Source organism: Rhincodon typus, chromosome 19 (assembly GCF_021869965.1).
Source record: "Rhincodon typus isolate 14 chromosome 19, sRhiTyp1.1, whole genome shotgun sequence".
NCBI classification, from domain to species: Eukaryota; Metazoa; Chordata; class Chondrichthyes; order Orectolobiformes; family Rhincodontidae; genus Rhincodon; species Rhincodon typus.
The window spans coordinates 26,264,041-26,284,193 of record NC_063350.1 but is presented as its reverse complement, the minus strand read 5'-3'; the positions used below and the strand labels follow the sequence as shown (position 1 = coordinate 26,284,193).

The window sequence follows — 20,153 nt, the reverse complement described above, 5'->3', positions numbered from 1 at the left end:
AATGATGCCACCTGGAAACTGGAGGAGCAGCACCTCATATTCCACCTTGGGACCTTACAGCCCAATGGTCTCAATGTGGACTTTACCAGTTTCAAATTCTTCCCATCCCCCGACCTCATCCCATGACCAACCCTCCCTCTCATCCCCACCTCCTTGATCTGACACAAACTGTCCATCTTCTCTCCCACCTATCCGCTCCTCCCACCTCACTGACCAATCCCCACCACTGCATACCTGCACTCACCTATCACCATCCCACCTACCAGCCCAAGCCCCATCCCTCCTCTCTCTATTTATTTCCGAGCTCCCCTCCCCCTCCCCCATTTCTGAAGAAGGTTCCCAACCCGAAACGTCAACTTTCCTGCACCTCTGATGCTGCCTGGCCTGCTGTATTCATCCAGTTCTACACTGTGTTAACCCTAAAACCAGGTGATAGCCTTTTAATTGACAGAGTTTACAGTAATTAGTCTGCAGAAGGGATTCTCCTCAATTACATTTTTATGTCTCTCCATAAGTGCTCAAGGGGTTTGTACTGAAACACTGTGATGGACATGGCCTATCTTGAAACAGGATCACTCTCACCATAGTAGCTCAAAGCCTGTCATTTGTCAGATGACATGTACCACAAGGAACTTGTTAGTGATTTCTCATGTTTCCTATTCTTTGATCCAAAGGCCAGCTGGTAGATCTTGCTCAGGAAGGTTGCTCCATATGGAGTGCTGGGCTGGAAGGCAGTAGGGTCCAATTGATTTGGTCCCTCAGCAAGGGACCCATTGTGAAACCAGCCTGGGTCAGCTTGACCTAGACAACAGCATTTCTTAGCAGTATATTAGGCCAATTGACTAACACAAGCAAATCACCAACAATTCTCACTCTGGCTAAAGCTTCCAAGCCTGTTTAAATTCTCACAAATGCAGACATTTGAATCTGAATACAGCCTCCCACCGACACTCTCGCACGGTGAACCATAGAGATTTGCTGCCTCTGATTCTCAGGTCAAGCTTCCTCTCGGATTTTCTTTTTATTCATTTGTGGGATGTGGGTGTTGCTGACTGGCCAGCATTTATTGCTCGTCCCCAGTTGCCCTTAAGAAGGTGGCAGTGAGCTGCCTTCTTGAATCATGACAGTCCACCTGCTGTGTGTTCACCCACAATGCCATTCAGGAGGGAATTCGAGGATTTTGACCCAAAAGGTTCTGATAGATAGTGAAGTTCAGTGCTATTTTAAGAAAATACCCGATAATACGACCTTATATCACCTCCCTATGGGCTGACCCAAAAGTTCATCACTTTGGCAACATGAATCACAAGGGTCTTGCATTCAGGTAAAAATGCCGTTGGCAATCCCTTGCACTCCCAAATGTCATGTTATCTTGAAACAAAATAAATGGATTAAATCCTAACAGTCTACAAAACCTGACATTCCTAAGATGTTTGTGAAACTTTGGAGAGGAACAGTCGAGACACCCTCAGCACAGCTACCTTAGTTGTTGTGAAAGGTTTTACAGACGTGAAAACCTTCCTCCCAGTAAAACAAATTGGGCACCCTTTAATCTTGAATACTCAAGCCAAAGCTTGCTGTCATCAGAATTCAGAACAGGTCACATATATAGACATGGAGAGAGCAAGAACTGCAAATGCTGGAGTCAGAGATAACACAGTGTGGAACTGGAGAAACACAGCAGGCCAGGCAGCATCAGAGGAGCAGGAAAGTTGACATTTCGGGTCGGGACTTTCTGAAGAAGGGTCCTGACCCGAAATGTCAACTTTCCTACTCCTCTGACGCTGACTGGCCAGCTGTGTTCCTCCAGAAGCACACTGTGTTGTCCCACATATATAGACATCATTTTAATCCTCTATTCTAGTTTAAATTAAAGACAGTTCTAAAACACAACTAACTTCTACCTCCCCACATTTGCAACAGGTCATCCATCTTTGACAAGTTAACATTTAAAGGCTCCAAATTAAAAGGCACGACCACCAGAGCAACTTTGCTGATACATGGAATAAGCGAATGACCTTATGAGGAAAGGCTAGACAAGCTAGGTCAGTATTGTCTGGAGTTTAGAAGAGTCAGGGGTGACTTAGTTGAAACATACAAGATCCTGAGGGAACTTGACCACATGGATTTGAAGAGGATATTTCCTTTTGCAGGAGAATCTAGGTCATAGTTTAAAAATAAAGAGGTCATCCTTTTAAGAGAGAAAAGAAGAGGAAAAAATCCCCTCAGAGGGTTGTCTCTCATTGGAATTCGCTTTCTCAAAAGGCAGTAGATGCAGAATATCTTAGTATTTTTTAAGGCAGAGGCAGATTCTTGATTTCTAAGTGGATGGAAATATGCAGGAATGTAGATTTGAGGTTAAAATAAGATAGATAGTGGAGCAGACTCAAATGGCTGAGTGGCCTACTCTTATTTGTACATTCTTTAAAGAACATACTTGCCTGTGTATTTGGAAATGCCATTTATATCATATCGTATTTAACCCGAAGGTAAAATTAATGTTTACTATACATAGATTTTCTGTTTTCAACAGAATTGTCTGTGTGTTAAAGAGGTTTACTCATCAAATTTATGAAAGGTAATGCCAGGCCATTTCCTTTTTAAAACAAGAATTTCCCTCTGTTTTGGAGCCCTACTGTATAACAAAACAAAGGATGTTGAGAGATTTGAGTGCATGAACCAACATCCAACTGCTTCTGATGAGTTTGGCCCCCCAGAAATAGGAAATTGAACTGTCAAATAAACATAAATCAAAACATAGGCTTTTATTTTGCTGAAAGAAAATTCAAAGGAAATTTAAAACATAGCAATATGCAAACATGTAGCCATTCTACACCAAAAGAGATTGGAGACCTTAGTAATATTAAAAATACTGAAGTGGACAAAAAATGTTGAAAATTGTTGAATATGTTTGCCCTAATAAAAACCATAAATGACATCTTCGTGGCTGTGTCTGTAGTACACCATCCTTCCTTATTTTGTCAACCATCTAGCCTGTGACACAGTTAACCATCTATCGCCCTCCAAATGTTCTCCTTTGCTGTCCACCTGCATTGGATTCGAGGGGTGAAAAACTAAAATCAAGGTATGACAATTATATGATTTGCAACAAAGATGCGATCCAAAACAGAGCAGGATTATGTTCTTTAGGTGGGGAAAAATAAATTAATCGTGACCCATAACTAATACTACTTGGTGATCACCACATGATGAATTGCTGTAGTTTGTTTCTGACAGCCAAGGTTCTGCTTTGAGAGAGTACATTCATAAATTTACTCTTGCCCTTTGAATTTCAATAATGGTTTTAAAAAGCTGGTTTATTAGGTCTATCTGTTCACCCTTGTCAAATTATGAAAATTATCAAAAATGTTTAACACTACGGATTGATTTAAAAATGGGTATTTTAGGTAGCTAAATGGCTAATCACACAGTAATTGTAGAAGATGTATTACCATGGAGTCTGGATGGCAGGATTAGTTACCTTACTCCATCAAGGTGGCATGGTGGCTCAATGGTTAGCACTGCTACCTCACAGTGTCAGGGAGCCGGGTTCGATTCCAGTCTCGGGTGATTCTCTGTACGTTCTCCCCATGCCTGCACAGGTTTCCTTTAGATGCTGTGGTTTCCTCCCCCAGTCCAAAGATGTGCAGGTTAGGTGGATTAGCCATGGGAAATGCAGGGTTACAGGGAAAGGGGAGGAGAGGAGGGGAGGTGGGGGGGGGGGGGGGGGGGGAGGGCTGGGTGGGATGCACTTTGGAGGGTCAGTGTGGACTCGATGGGCTGAATGGCCTGCTTCCACAGCGTAGGGATTCTATGATCCAAGTTCTTGAATGTGACACTGGTATGACATGAGATTATGGAGGCATAGGGGGCTACTTTTGCAAGCTTCCTACTACCTTAAGATGAAAGGCCCAAGGAGAAAACAAAGTGGAGAATAAGAGACATCTCAGACCATAACAAATAAATAATGGTCCTAAATGAATATACAATTAGTGACATTGTTTGAACTGTCCAACAGAAAGCACACATAACTGTGAGGAAGAATGAAGGAACAGGAAGAAGTTGGCTGCTTGTATTCCCAGGAAACTTCATCAATCAACTCCTAGTCGGTACAAGATAGTACCCATTCCACTGGAAATGCAAACATTTGATTTGATAAACAGCAACAACATTCTTTGGAAAAAGTGCTTTAACAAAGATTCTTTGCGAAATTGCCAATGATAATGTTTTCTAAGAAGCTACAATAGAACATAATCTGACATTTCACATGATACAGTTTAGGGTTCTCTAGGTCAATTGATATCTGCAGCAATGTGAACTTCAAAAAGATCATGGAGATAGTAATTGCTACGTCCATGGAGCCGGCTAACTTAAATCAAATTTGCTAGTTGTTAAGAAAAACTTGTGAGAAAGGAACAGCGTTTACAAGGCTATTAACATTTCAAAGCTGCTAGTCTTACCGCCATCTGGGCAACTGCTACTAATAAGTGGTACTCCCTCTCCAGTCAGGAGAGAATCCAAACTCTGCCAGAACATTAAATGTCACAGTATGATTTTGCATTGACCACATCTTGGAACCAATCCCAACTACACAAAGCACTCAGATGGTTTAATTGCCAACTTAAGTTCCCATGTTACAAAATCTAATGTTAGCCTACGTGGAGAGAATAAGTGTGTTCTGGAAAACAAGGCATTTCTTAAACTTACAAAGTGTTCAGATTCCTCAGTCTCTTGAAGGCTGTTGGGCGAATTTCTTTAATACGATTGAACCGTAGATCCCTGCAATAAATGAAAAACATACTTTGTTTACTTTAAACAAATGAAGAAGTGTTTTTTTTTAAAAATACCCGAAAGAACTGTGCATGCTGTAAATCAGGAACAAAAACAGAAGTTGTTGGAATAGCTCAACAGGTCTGGCAGCATCTGTGAAGAAAAATATCAGAGTTAACGTTTTGGGTATGGTGACCCTTCCTCATTCACTAAAATTCCACCACATTTTGGCCATTGAGAAAATATTAGGAAAAGCAATTGGAGCCAACAGTAGGTAATTAGTTGAGAGACAAGGTGAAGACAAAAACTGTCCCATGATTAATAGGACATGACAAGTAGTATTTTCAGGAATCTGTTCAGAATCTTCACAATAGATATTAATCTTGGATGAATGAATTTAGAGTCCTGCATCCAAATCTTTTTTTTAAAAGATCTCTCACGCGATATGGGCATTTCTAGTTAGGCCAGCATTTATTACCCATCCCTAATTGCCCAGAGGGCAGTTAAGAGTCAACCACATTGCTGTGTGTCTGGAGTCACGTGTAGACTAGACCAGGTAAGGATGGCAGTTTACTTCCCTAAAGGGCATTGGCGAACCAATTGGGTTTTTCCAACAATTGACAATAGTTCCATGGTCATCATTAGACCCTTAATTCCAGATTCTTTATTGAATTCAAATTCCACCATCTGCCATGGCAGAATTTGAACTCGGGTCCCCAGAACATTAACTGACTTTCTAGATTAATAGTCCAGCAATAATATCAGTAGGCATTGCCTCCCATGCTTCTTCAAAATAGTGCCATTATTTCATTTAAAGACAACATGTCTGACAGTACAGCACTCCTTCAGTAAAATAGAGTATCAGCCTTAATTTGTGTGTTTGGGTGCTGAAGTGTGATTTCAACCTATAATCTTACCATTTAGAGGCAAGACACTTTCCAATTCAACACAGCAGTGAACAGATTTACACTTAATCTAAATTTTGTCTCAGTTATAAAAATAGTAATTTCAATACCAATATTACCTAACAGGCTGTTTTAAATCAATTTCACTTTTCCAGAAGAGGTCAATTATCTTTCAAGTTGGCCAAATGACTCACCAATGTGGGCTGCAGAAATCAATGAAACAGAAAAACCACAAATTTTGAAAGGTCACTTGTCTTTGTCATATGTCTGAAGGTTACTACTGACAACATGGATGATGCATAAATATATTTAAAATGGATGTGTTTATAATTTAGTTATGCATAGCAAATGGAATAATGAACTGTGTACATGTTCCTCAACATTGCTCAGGGATATAATAACTATTATATTTTTTCCTCTCTTCTACTCAAAATCTTCATTTTTTAAAATTTTCTTCCACTTTTTTGTACCATACAATGTTGGGTGCCAAATACTAATCTATATTCACTTGGGCTAAATCCCCTTTCTATGCTGGCTTCCAGATAGAATTGCAACCTCCATCTTCAGTTTAACCATTTACTGAGGTTATTTTTTGTGCTGGATGACCCCAGTTTAACGACTTGACTTTCTCCCATGGGGCCAGCATTATTCATTCTCTGCAGCCCGCTGGTTTCATCTTGCTCTAGATGTTGCTTCTACACTGCTGAATAATCTCCATTTTGCTGTTACCTGCTTGTAAGCATGACTAAAGCAACATCAAGGGCTTAAACTCTCCTTTTTACTATCCTTCTGCACAGTTTTAAGTGAAGTTCTATCACAAGTGTTGAAACGTTAGTACTTAATGAAGCCTCGTTGCCTGGCTATGCTTTTCACCAGCTTCCCAACACAAACTCTCATTATAACAGTGTAATCTCATTACTAAATCTCACCTTGGTCTCTCACTTGTACTCCACTGGCACTTTGCATTTCCTTTGAAGTCTTTGCAAAATTATCCTCCAGAGTTCCTCCAGTATATACTTTACACTTTCAGCCTAAGTGAATCCCTATTCAAAAGCATTCTGTACCCATATCCAGAAAGAAAACAAACTCTCTAAGTTTCTCACAACTAGACTTGTAAATTCCCAAATGTGGAATATCCATATATCACAGACCCACCAGCTACTGCTTTGGCAAGCAATTCAACACCACTTTCAATGCCATTGACCTCAGGAAATCTTTCCGGAGTTCTATGAAGGCCACTCCTCCAGGAATTCTTGTCTTGCTCATGTTAAAGGGGAGGAAATCTTGAACATATCAGGAATAGTAACCCATTATTAAATGTGGTAGGGCAACATTAATTTCTACCTCGCCTCATGCCCCTCTATACAAGTTGTCTGGTCCTCTAGATTTATTTTGAAGGGCAAAGACAAGCATTGACTTATTTTCTTTGTTACCAAACATCTCAATTCATGATATTGTTTCCCTTCAAAGAAGTTAAAGAATTAATGGATAAAGGTAATCTATTCAGCTCCCTCTATTTTGTTTTCCTACTCATGAAAATGTTTCTCTCTTTCAATCATATCCTAAAAAAATCCCACCAACTTTCCTTTCCAAAGTCCTGAAGGTGCACACATCTCCCAAATGCCTGCAGCACCCTTCTTGCAACTCATGATTTAAATCTTTTCAATCAGTCACAATATTTTTGCGACAAAATTTAAATTATCCTTCATTATTCTTGCTGTACCTTTGAACATAATTAGTCATATCATCTTCCTCCAGTTCCTCACTACTGTTGACCAGTGTCCATCATTTCTTGCAAAAATGGCCCTGGGATCAGTGGATGCTGATTTACTTGGACTCACTTCTGTGCTGAAACAGTACAGATAAGATGATGGTGACTGATACTCCTTTGATAAGTATTCCCTGATTAATTTAGTCACCTGTCTGCTCCATTTTCTTTGGTTGAGTAAAGTTAAAATTGGCTCTTGTAGAATTTACAGCAGGGATTGGAGTGGTGGAGTGAGGACAGCAGCATTCAGCCCATCGTGTAGAGATCTCTGAAAGAGCCCCCTTTTGTTGCATTCTCTCAATCTGTCTCAATTTCCTTAAATTCATCTACTTCTCTTTCAAAAGTTATTATGGATTCTCCCTCTAGCAGCATTTCTATTTGTGACAAACAGTTATTTTTTTTCAAACAGGAGGTGAGTAGACAGTGATGTCCCAAAGTGAATTAGGACTACCTGTCATTCTGACATTTGTTAAATGATATAGACTTAGATACACTGGGCATAATTTCAAGTTCATAAATGACATGCAACTCACAACTGTAGCAAATAATGAAGAGAATAGAAACAGACTTCAATGGACATATGGACTGGTTAACTAGGTAAACACAAGGTAGAAGAAATTTAATTCAGAGAAATGTGAAGTGATAATTTTTGGTAGGAAGAATGAGAGGCAATATAATTGGACAATTTTAAGGGAGATTAGTTAGACAAAGGAGAGCTAATTGATGTTCTCTACTAGGACTTGAAGAAGGCCTTTGACAAGGTGCTGCACAGGAGGCTGCTGAGTAAGAATAGGGCCCATGGTGTTAGAGGCAAGGTGCTCGCATGGATAGAAGATTGGCTGTCTGGTGGAAAGCAGAGAGTGGGGATAAAAGGGACCTTCTCAGGATGGCAGCCATGTTCCGCAAGGGTCAGTTTTGGGACCACAACGTTTCACTTTGTACATTAATGATTTAGATGAAGGAACTGAGGGTATTCTGGTTAAATTCTGGCTACAAAGATAGGTGGAGGGACAGGTAGTATTGAAGAGGCATGGAGACTGTGAAAGGTTTTAGTCAGGTTAGGAGACCTGGCAAAGAAGTGGCAGATGGAATACAACATGGGAAAGTGTGAGGTCATGCACGTTGGTAGGAAGAATAGAGGCATAGACTATTTTCTAAATGGGGACAAAATTCAGAAATCTGAAGTTCAAAGGGACTTGGGAGTCCTAGTCCAGGATTCTCTTAAGGTTATCTTGCAGGTTGAGTCCGTAGTTAGGAAGGCAAATACAATGTCAGCATTTACTTTGAGAGGACTAGAATATAAAAGTAGGGATGGACTTCTGATGCTTTATAAGGCTTAGGTCAGACCATATTTAGAGTATTGAGAGCAATTTTGGGCCCCATATCTCAGGAAGGATGCACTGGCCCTGCAGCAGATCCAAAGGAGATTCATGAGAATGATCTCAGGAATAAAAAGCTTAACATACGAGGAAAGTTTGAGGACTCTGGGTCTACACTCAATGGAGTTTAGAAGGATGAGGGGGGATCTAATTGAGACTTACAGAATACCAAATGGCCTGGACAGAGTGGTTGTTAGGAAGATGTTCTCATTAGCAGAAGAATCAAGGACCTGATGGCGCAGACTTAGAGTAAAGCGAAGATGCTTTAGAACAGAGATAAGGACAAACTCCTTCAAACAGACAGTGGCAAATCTATGGAATTCATTGCCACAGAAGGCTGTGGAGGCCAGGTCATTGAGTATATTTAAGACAGAGATGGATAGGTTCTTGATTATTTAAGGGGATGAAAGGGGAGAAGATGGGAGAATGGGGTTGAGAAACTTATCAGCCCTGATTGAATGGCAGAGCAGATTTGATGGGCCGAATGGCCTAATTTCTACTTCTATGTCTTACAGTTTCATGGAGATGCAGAAATAGACCAGGGAAGTATATACAGAAATATTTGAAGGTGGCAGGACAAATTAAGAAGGCTGTTGAAGAGCATTAGAATCCTTGACTTATAAACAAAACACAGCAAAGAAAAACAGGGGGGTTCCACTAAATCCTTACAAAAGCCTGGTTAGGTCTTTGCTGGAATAGTTACTTCTGATTAAATACACTCTGCAGCAGAATGTTTCGTAACCAAAGGAAGTAAATCTAAGTTGAATGGCCAAAGACCCAGAGGAAAGAAATTTTAATACAATGAGTGTTGTGATATCTGGAATGCAATCTCTAAAAAATGGAAGAAGATTCAACAAAAAAAAATCTTCAAAAGGAAATTGGACAAATATTTGCCAGGAAAAAAATATTAGTAAGAGCAAGTAATTTGGACTAGATGGATAATTCAAATCAAAATGTTGGCACAGTCATAACGGGCTGAATGGCCTCCAATGCTGTATCATTTTGATTCTTTGATACTGAGCAGCTCCAATGAAGAGTCAGTTAGACTCAAAACATTAGACTCCACCAATGCTGCCTGACCCACTGTGATTTCCAGCATGTTTTTGTTTTCAGAACAGGCTTGGGAACTTGGAGAAGGCCAGCCCCAACCGGCAAAGGCAACATCAACAGAAGATTATACAAAGCTGGCTTAAATCAAACGAGTGAACAGCGCATTTAGAAATGTGAAGCTGAGGGAGGTGGAAAAGATAGGTTTGGCCAAGAGAATTGGATGCTTGGTAAATAAGCACAAGGATTTGAGTGGATAAGGAATCAACTCATTTATGTTGAATCCCCCAACATATGGAACAGGCAGCTGGGTCTTATTAGAGATTATATATTGCAGCCGAAAAAGATCCTATTGTGTGAATGACAGAGTTCTGATTTTAAAATGTTCTTTGACATGCATAAAATGTCACCAACACTTTGTGGTATTCTATTTATTCCGTGAGAATGAGACAACTGGAAACAAATTGCAAAATACTATTTTGTTCTTCTTGTTTGCATATTAATTCACAAATGGAATACAAATAACTAAATAATGCTAATCATCATAATGGTTCACATTGTTATGTTTACCTAATGAGTTACCTAGCCAGTACACCTTACACTGAATTCACTTGCTGCACTGAAGATAGCTGATATCAGCTAGGAGTCAATTGCTGTGAGAATGTGTTTTTCTTTTTTTTGGAGGGGGCAGGGAAAGGGGATGGGGCAGGAAAGGGGTGTAAAAAGCAAGGCAAATGAAAAAAAATTATGGATAGGATTTCCTTGATTTACACCAGAGTTCTTTGGATAGCAATCAGACTTGTGCACAGCTGCGATAACCTTTGTCTCCTGCCCAATAAACAGTCAATAAATTAGTGACCGTACAGAGTGCCATTGTTTTAAAAAGGTTATTTCAACCATGTAATATGATATTCAGACAGGGCCAAATATTAATTTAAAAAAAAACATACAGCAATTAGATTTCACTTTTGTTATAAATGGAGCTGTGTGTCTAAGAATTGAAAGTCTGTAGGTGTGAGGCTGGAAAAGCACAGCAGGTCAGGCAGCATCCAAGGAGCAGGAAAGTCAACATTTCCTGCTCCTTGGATGCTGTCAGACCTGCTGTGTTTTTCCAGCCTCACACCTATTGACTGTGGCTTCCGGCATCTGCAGTCCTCATTGTGTCCGAGAATTGAGTTTGTTGGAACCCAGCTGGACCAGCTACATCATTGCGGTCACAGAATAGGACTCAGGGTAGTGATAATCCATTAAGAGCTCACCTTCTGATCTCTGAAAGCCCCTCCACAATGCACAATGCTCACATCAGGAGTGGGATTAAAATTCATCATTTACCTGAATGGCCTCCCATGCTCCCTCCATTTTATACTGCCAAGAAACAACCCAGAAGTTTTCACACAGACAGAGAAGAAATCAGTCCCTTTACATTTGGGCATGAAGGCAACTATGAGAAAAAATCACAGCTTCCCGTCACTGAAATGAATAGGCTGTTCGCAGTGGAAAAATAATACAAGCGACATTGATGGATGATCTGAAAAAACTCAACACCATTTCAGGACATGGCAGTTCAAATGATCAGTGTTTCCCCAGGTGAATTCAACATGCATCTCATTTATCACCAATATATAGCGAAAAAACTAATAAACCTACTTCAAAAGCACTCCCTAGTCACATTACCACAAAGAATACTGGCTGGATTTTATGAGCTTGCATGTTCTCAGCCATGTGGCTAAAAAAGTCTGGGGCAGGGCCACCAGCCCATGATCCTAACAGCTACACAGAAGCAATTTCAAACAGAGCAGTGTCTGTCCCTTTAAAGGTGAGGTTTCCACACTTGGGAGGATATCTCTCGCCTTGTAGAGCTTCTGGCAAAAAAGATTGAAGGATTAAGAGGAATGGGCAATTGATGGTGGGGGAGTGAGGCTGCCCTGGGAATTCAAAAATGGAATAGCTAATGTTGCCTGGCCCTTTTTTTTGGAGGCATGGGCAGAGGAAGTTGGAACAAAGGCCATTAACTGGCACTTACAAGAATATAAAGACACAAAGAACAGCACAGCACAAGAACAAGCCCTTCAGCCCACCAAGACTGCGTCAACACATGGTGCCTTTTTACACTAAAAACCTTTTGCCTCTACATGGTCTGCATCCCTCTATTCCCTGCCTATTCATATATCTGTCAGGATGCCTCAAACATTGCTATTGTATCTGCCTTCACTACCTCCTCTGGCAGTGCATTCCAGGCACTTACCACCCTCTGTGTAAAAAAAAACTTGCCTCTCACATCTCCTCTAAACTTATCCCCCAACTTACTTAATTAACCACTTAAGAGCTCCTTTGTCCATAAAGCAGGGAGACCATCCACTACTTGCCTTATAAAACTGAGAGGCAGAAGGTAGGCGGAGAAAAGGCTAACACTGGATAGTTCATGACCCCTGCCTTCAAACCTGTTGCTGAGGGAACGTAAAATCCAGCCCAATGAGCAGTAATATCATGGAACTACAAGTGATATATCACTGTGATAAACATTCACCAGCCTTTTCCTTCATTGTTGCTGGGTCAATGTGCTGGAATTCATTACCTAACACCCAGGCAACCCCAGGATTGTAGTGGTTCCAAAAGGTGAAAACCCAGCACTTTGTCAAGGCAATGCATAAATTACCAAAGTCAATCATCTACATTCTTTAAACAAATCATTGAAAAAAAGGTTTACACAAGTCCATCAGATTCCCATTGGTCCATACAGTCACAAAATACATTCCCTGAGAAGCCATTTGGACTCAATTTTCCTGAATGCCACTCTGCTTCCTTCTTATTACCAGACTCAACAGTCGCATTGAAAATCTGGTCTGTAGGATCTCCTTTCAACTCTCAATCATTCTCCATCCAATGACAGGCTTTCTGTTTTCTATTTAGTCTACCTGAAGTTCTAATCTGTTGACTCACTGCTCTGTCAAAGCTGATAATATTTCAGGGCTAGTTTCTCAATCAGATTGATGATACTCATTCTGAAGGATACAGTTTTATACACTTTGCTCTAATTTTGGAGATAACTTCTCATCACAGGATCATACATACTATTCCAGAAAGGATTTAAAAAGAACTACTTCAGTTGATATACAACGTGGCTTCTAACTGGTTCGTAGCATCAAACAACTGACAAACATAAGATATCAAAGCCAGTTCTACTGCAATAACTTGTCACAAACACATGTAATCACTACAATGCCAATTTTTTCATTACATGGCAAGACATTCCTCCCCTTATAAAAGAGCACATTATCCAATTTATTCTAAGTAATTTTATAAAAAATTTAGATTATACACATTGACCTAGCGCACTCCTGTGAAAGGATGCTAAAGGACCTTGAACTGCTAAGCCCTGACCTGCAGCCTGAAACTGAAATATATTTAATCTGCACTCTCCCTGTTCATTGAGAACTGTCGATGTGACATAGGTCGCCTCAATTTCTCTGTCCCCCTTACCCATTCCAAACTATCCTCCCAGGAACTGACTGCAGTCCACGTTCTCAGATCCAACCCTGACTTTGTAATTAAGCCTACTGATAAGGGTGGTGCTGTTGTTGTCTGGTGGAATGACCTTTACATCGCAGAGGCTGAGCACCAGCTCTCAAATACCTCCTATCTCCCCTGGGCCATGATCCCATGATGGAACATCAGGCCATTGTGTCAACTACGGTCACCAACTTCATTTCATCTGGTGATCTCCCCTCCACTGCCTCCAAGTTGATAGTTCCCAAGCCCTGCACAGCTCGCTTCTACTTTCTTCCCAAAATCCACAAACAGGACTGCCCATGCAGAGCCATTGCTTCTGCCTGCTCCTGCCCCACAGAATTCATCTCTTCCTATCGTGACTCGGTCTTTTCTCCCCTGATCCAGTCCCTTCCCTCTTACATCTGTGACTCTTCTGACACTTTACACCAGTTTCAGAATTTCCAGTTTGCAGTCTCTAGCCACCTCCTCTTTATCATGGACGTGCAATTCCTTTACACTTCCATCCCCCACCAGCATGGTCTTAGGGTTCTCCGCTTCTTCTTGGAATAAAGGTCTGAACCGACCCCACCCACCACCACCCTCCTCTGCCTGACCAAGCCCATCCTCAGCCTGAAAAACACTTTTTTAAACTCCTCTCATTTTCTTCTGGTCAGAGGGGTGGCCATGGGTATCCGCATGGGCCCTAGTTATGCCTGTCTCTGTGGGGTGCGAGGAACATTCCTTGTTCCAGTCCTATTCCAGTCACCACCCACAACTCTTTCTCCAATATATCGGTGATATAATCGGCGCTGCTTCCCTCTCTCATCTGGAATTGGAAAAGCTAATCGATTTTGCTTCCAATTTCCACACCGCTCTCGTTTTCACCCAGTTCATCTCTAATTCCTGTTATGGAGTTGCCTCCTGTAAAGACTCTATTCCATTCTCCAGTTCCTCCGTCTCATCTGTTCTGATGATGCTAACTTCGACAAGGCAGCCTCCAAAATGTCCACCTTCTTCCTCATCTGAGGATTCCCCACCGCCATTGTTGACAGATCCCTCAGCCGGGTCTCACCCATCTCCTGCACTTCAGCCCTCACCCCCTCTCTTCCCTCCCGCAACAGCGATAGGGTGCCCCTTATCCTCACCTACCATCCCACCAGAATCCACATCCAGAGGATCATTAACTGCCATTTCCACCACCTCCAGTGAGATGCCACCACCAGACACATATTCCCCTCCCCTCCCTTGTCAGCCTCCCACAGGGACCATTCCCTTGACACCCTGATCCACTCTTCCTTTACTCCCTACACCCACCTACAGTGTCACGGCACCTTCCCCTGCAACCAAACCTGTCTGTTTACTTTCTCCCTCCTCAGTATCCAGGGGCCCAAACATACCTTCCAGGTGATGCAGCACTTTACCTTCACTTCCCACAATCTAGTCTACTGCATTTGCTGCCTACAATGTAGTCTCCTTTACATTGGAGTAATGAAGCATAGACTGGATGACCACTTCCAGACCACCTATGTTCTGTCCGCAAAAAAGATCCTGAGTTTTCAGTTGCTTGACACTTCAACACACCATCCTGTTCCCTGGACAACATCTCTGTCTCAGGCTTGCTGCAGTGTTCCAGCGAAGCTCAGTGCAAGCTCGAAGAACAACACCTCATTTTCCACTTGGGGGACCCTGTAGCATTCTAGACTCAATATTGAGTGCAATGATTTTAGGGCTTGAGCTCTCCTATGTCCTTAACCCCTACTCCCACATATCAGGGCTTGTTATCACATAGCCTGATATTACACACTACATATTGTTAGTAACTAACAGTACCCATTAGTAGCTATTCACCCTCCTATAGATCATTATCTACTTCTTTGTCTGTCCAACTGTTCTTCTCTTTGGGCTCTATCCCCACCTATTGTTTATTCCTTACCCTCTCCCCCCACACTGTCTTCTGCATATAACTGACATTTTCCTGGCTACCATAAGTTCTAAGGAAGGGTCACTCGACCTGAAATGTTAACTCTGATTTCTCTCCACAGATTCTACCAGACCTGCTGAGCTTTTCCAGCAATTTCTGTTTTTGTTTGATTTACAGCGTCTGCAGTTCTTTCGGTTTTTATTTTACATATTTTAATCTGCCTGCTTTGCCCAGCTGAAGTCCATTTAATCTTAGCGCCTGAATTAAAATGAGATTTTTAACGTTTAAAAAGGTACCAGCTAAATTCAATACATTTCTCAGCGGCAGAATTGTATGTTTTGTATTGGGGGTGTTGGTAATATCCAAGTCGATTTATTGTAAGAAATGTCATAAGAGTTTCATGAGGATGTAAATAAATTCTGTACACTGCTGTAAACTAACTGGCATGTGATATATGACTGGAAGCCATGCATATTGCATAAACATCTGTTGTCAAAACTAAAAGAATCCTTAAAAAAGTATTTATTTTTAAGGCCATCCTGTTACAAGGGTTATGATCCACTACCTGCCAAATCTACTTAAATATGAAGTTGGTCTATCCATTGGTCTAAGCATTTAAAAGGGAAAGACCATATAACTTAGACATTTCATCAGAGATGTCTTTACTGGGGTTAAAAATATGCATGTTACATTCAACACGATTATGATGACTCTAGGTTTGAATATGTCAATACTACATATATGACCATAAGTAGGCAACACCATGCAACAATTTTGCAGGGCATTTGTCCTTATCAATATTCACAGACACACAATATCTGAGGAAGTGAGGCCAGAGAACAGCAAACAGGAACTGAAATAAGATGGAATTCTTCCATCTACCACAGGGACACTGTAATAACTCCATTACTTTGTTGGTTGAAATTAGTTTAGCTACTATGGTTGTGGTATTAAACTAGAAACAATTCCAGCAGATGACCATGCTACATCCAATTTAAAAGTGCACTCAGCAGTTTGGATTTGGAGCAGAATGGCTAAGCCCCCCTGCATTCTCACCAGATTTTGCTGCATAGGAGGGTAAAAGAAAACCAAGCCCAGTGCAAGAACTGGTCATGAAGAGAGAAACATAGAACATAAAATATAGCAGTATAATAAGTTTAGTCATTACACATGGATATAATGCATGCAGCTCAAAGATAAATCTTGTGATGCCTGCAGTGCTGCTGAATGAACCATTTTGCTTTATTTTATCTGGTGCTGGTTTTGTGTAAATAGCTCCAGTAAAATTTTCCAGAGCTCCCAAATTTGTTTTTTTTTCCCAAATAGCTTGTTAATGATGTTTGAAGCAGCTATCAAACATTCTAAGTCCTTGTAAACATTCAAGAACTGCATTTTAATACACAGTCTGGCAGGCATGTTTTCTTATACCATATACAGAAAATATTCCATTTTCCACTATGTCATCTTAATCCTTGCTGAAAGATCTGCCAAAGGCAACCAATTAAACTCCAAAGTTTCCAAAACTGCAATAATTGAGACTATACGGTGTTCCTGTTCAAAAGATAGCCACAAACCTTGTCTCTAATCTTATCTATCATTCAGTGAGTTGAAAAGCCTCAGTCATTCAAATTGGTGCAGAGTCCATATTTCAGGCTTTTAATCTTCAAGAAGATATTCTAACAAGGGATTGTGTTGCAAAACATACAATAACTTGCCTGTCAGCTAAGTATTGCTAAAAATAAAATGTGGGTCATAGAAACTTAATATGTTCCACTGGGGTTAGCTGGACTTTGTGTCCAGTTTCACTAAAAACATAACAAGCGAGCAACTATAAACCATTTACAGCAACAGCGTACAATAATGAAAGAACTGGATACCCTGCCTACTGATAAAATAAGTTTGGAGGATCACAGATTAGAGGACCAAATTATGCAAGTGCAGAACAGGCGAAATGTTCAGTGTGTCTCTTTGTTCCAGAACATGGCTGTCCTCAGAAACGCATTGCTGCTTTGTGTATTGATTCTCTATGTGCCCTTCAAGACAGTGAGCTGAACTGGTTCATTGCCGGGCAAGAAATCAGAAAGTAACTGGATTAACAGATAACAGACATGTGATCTCTCTGATCACTCGAATTGGTTTTGACTGCTGAAGATGTTCGGACAGAAATTTTTCAGAATTTCTTTTCCCCATATTGGCACATTGTTTTATTGCCTCTCCTTGGCTGTGGTGGTATGGGATGTTTGAAGGCATACTGGCACAGCTGGTACAGGCATCAGCACATTATTCTCCTGTGAGCAAAGTGGCAGTGGTTTACTAATACCAAAGAGACTCTATGGCCCCATGAAAGTTGAAGGACGGAAGAATATATGAATTAAGAGCAGAAATAAGCCAGTCAGCCCCTCTGGCATTATTGTGACTTGAACAGACATTAATGCTGTCTTTTGGACTAATTCTGTTTCCAACTAGAGTAAAATTACCACCCTTACATTAATGGCTTGGAATTGATAATTCCCACCCTTAGCCCCCTGAAGTTGATCACAACTTTGAGATTTAGCACAATGCAGATTAACACAGAAATTCTGAAGGTGCAGTCTGACAGGGGAGATGGTGCCACTGGTCTATTAATCCAAGAACCCAGGTTTTGGGATAATGAGCACATGTCTGACCACACCAGCTTGTGAAAGTTTAAAATAATTCAAAAATCTGGAAGATAAATCTCATCTGGAGACCAGGAAACTCACCAACTGTGGTAAAGATCACCTGGTTCACTAATCATCATAGAATCCCTACAGTGTGGAAACAGGCCCTTCGGCCCAACAAGTCCACACCAACCCTCAGCGCATCCCACCCAGACCCATCCCCCTATAACCCGCCTAATCCATATATCCCTGAACACTATGGGCAATTTAGCATGACCAATCCACCTAACCTGCACATCTTTGGACTGTGGGAGGAAGCTCACCCAGATACGGGGATAATGTGCAAACTCCACATAGACAGTCGCCTAAGGGTGGAATTGAACCCAAGTCTCTGGTGCTATGAGGCAGCAGTGCTAACCACTGAGCCACCATGCTATCTATTTCTTTTTCTACAGCCTAATCCTGCCTTCTCCATATAACCTTTGATCCTACTCGCCCCAAGTGTATCAACTACTTCCTGTTGTAATGAATTCCACAGGCTCACCACTCTTTGGGTAAAGAAATGTCTCGTCATCTCTGTCCTAAATCATCGACCCCGAATCCTCATACTGTGACCCCTGGTTCTGGACACACCCACCATCGGGAACATCCTCCCTGCATTACCCTATCTAGTTCTGTTAGAACGTTAAGTCTCTATGAGATCCCCCTCATTCATCTGACCTCCAGTGAAAACAATTCTAACCTAGTCAATCTCTCCTCATACATCAGTCCCGCATCCCCAGGAATTTGAATTCATCACACTATCAATAGTTCCTTCCACAGCACAGACACTAACTGGGTAAAATTGGGTTTTCATGCCTTTTCATACCCTTAATGCATTTGCAAATCACCTGAAATCTGTGCCCGCTTGTCCTTCCCCCAATGAGAACAGGTTCTCCCTATCCATTCTGTCCAGACCCATCACAATTTTGAAAATTTCGATCAAATCTCTTCTCAATGTTCTCTCCCAGAAAACTGCACAACTACTCCAATTTATCTATGTTAGAGAACTCCCTCAACCCTGCAGGATTCTTTTCTGCACCCTCTTTAAATTCAGAAATAATAGAAGTTGCAGCATTGTGAATACAAGCTCCTCTGTGTAACACTGTGGTACAATACTGGAGGGAACAGATCTGTCTCTGTAATGACATTGGGACAGTGTTGGGACAGTGTTAGTCTATTACTGTAGGACAGATAGGATTGCACAAGCTTATGCATCAGGAGAAAATATCACCAAGTTTCAGGAAGCACGTCAACCATCCTCAATAGGGGTTAAAGTACAAAATGAGACAACGAGATACAGTCAGTGAAGACACTATTGAAACTTGGCTAAGGATGACTCAGTGGACAGTGGCAGGATCCATTCTACTCCTGGTTGGTGCAGAGTGATGCAACAACACCGCCTATAACAGTGAGGGGAATAGATGCCTGATCTAGTAACTGGACGCGTGATCAGAGGATATCATTATGACAAAGATACATCGTTGGGATAACATCAAGTGAGCCTTGCTCTGTATCTAACCTGTCCTGGGAGTGTTTGATAGATACAATGTGGAGAAGCTTTATTCTGCATCAAGAGAAACAATTACTTATGCAGCATCTTTATCAATGTCAAATGCATTTCATAGAAACATTAAATAACAATTAAAACTAAGACACGGGAAGAAATATGAGGATAGGTTGCCAAATGGATGGCCAATGATGGAGTTTCTGAGGAGCAGCCTAAAGGATGAAAAGTAAGAGCCAAGTTTAGGTGTAAACTTCCAGCAATTATGGCGTTGACAGCATATCATCCATGCTGTAATTCTCTTGGAATGTTTTGCTTTGTATGATGGGAAAAAAAGTTTGCTCACACCAACAAATAACACAACAATTGAAAGCTGATAAGTCTGCTGCTGAAATCAGGCAACAGGTATCATAAAGTCACCTGTGAGATGACAGTATAAACATAAAAGGGACAAACAGTTGCAAATTCAGGGTCAATTGGTCCCAGGCAATTCAATCTCAGTGTTATCCCATATCAGTGTCTAAGAATGGGAGGGAGCACGACATCTGGAATATGGCATAACTGACGGGGACCTTGGGAGAAAGCAACTGGCCTCAGTGCCCTGGGGGGAGGGGCATCATTCACTGGCCTCAGTGTCCACTGGGGGGGAGGGGAATCAGTCACTGGCCTCAGTGCCCTCTGGGGGTGGG

The 20,153-nt window shown here is 41.3% G+C and overlaps 1 protein-coding gene across 2 annotated transcripts in view; it reads right to left on the bottom strand.

Annotated features, from left to right (window-relative positions):
- Positions 1 to 20,153, bottom strand: part of LOC109928564 (peroxidasin homolog) — a 180,858-nt gene that overhangs the window by 96,308 nt on the left and 64,397 nt on the right. For both annotated transcript variants that reach the window (XR_007264204.1, XM_048608476.1), the window contains exon 2: positions 4,708 to 4,779. Coding sequence is in view for 1 of the 2 variants with exons in the window: in XM_048608476.1 (XP_048464433.1) it covers positions 4,708 to 4,779 (72 nt within the window). In the remaining variant the exon portion in view is untranslated. The remainder of the gene's footprint in view (positions 1 to 4,707; positions 4,780 to 20,153) is intronic.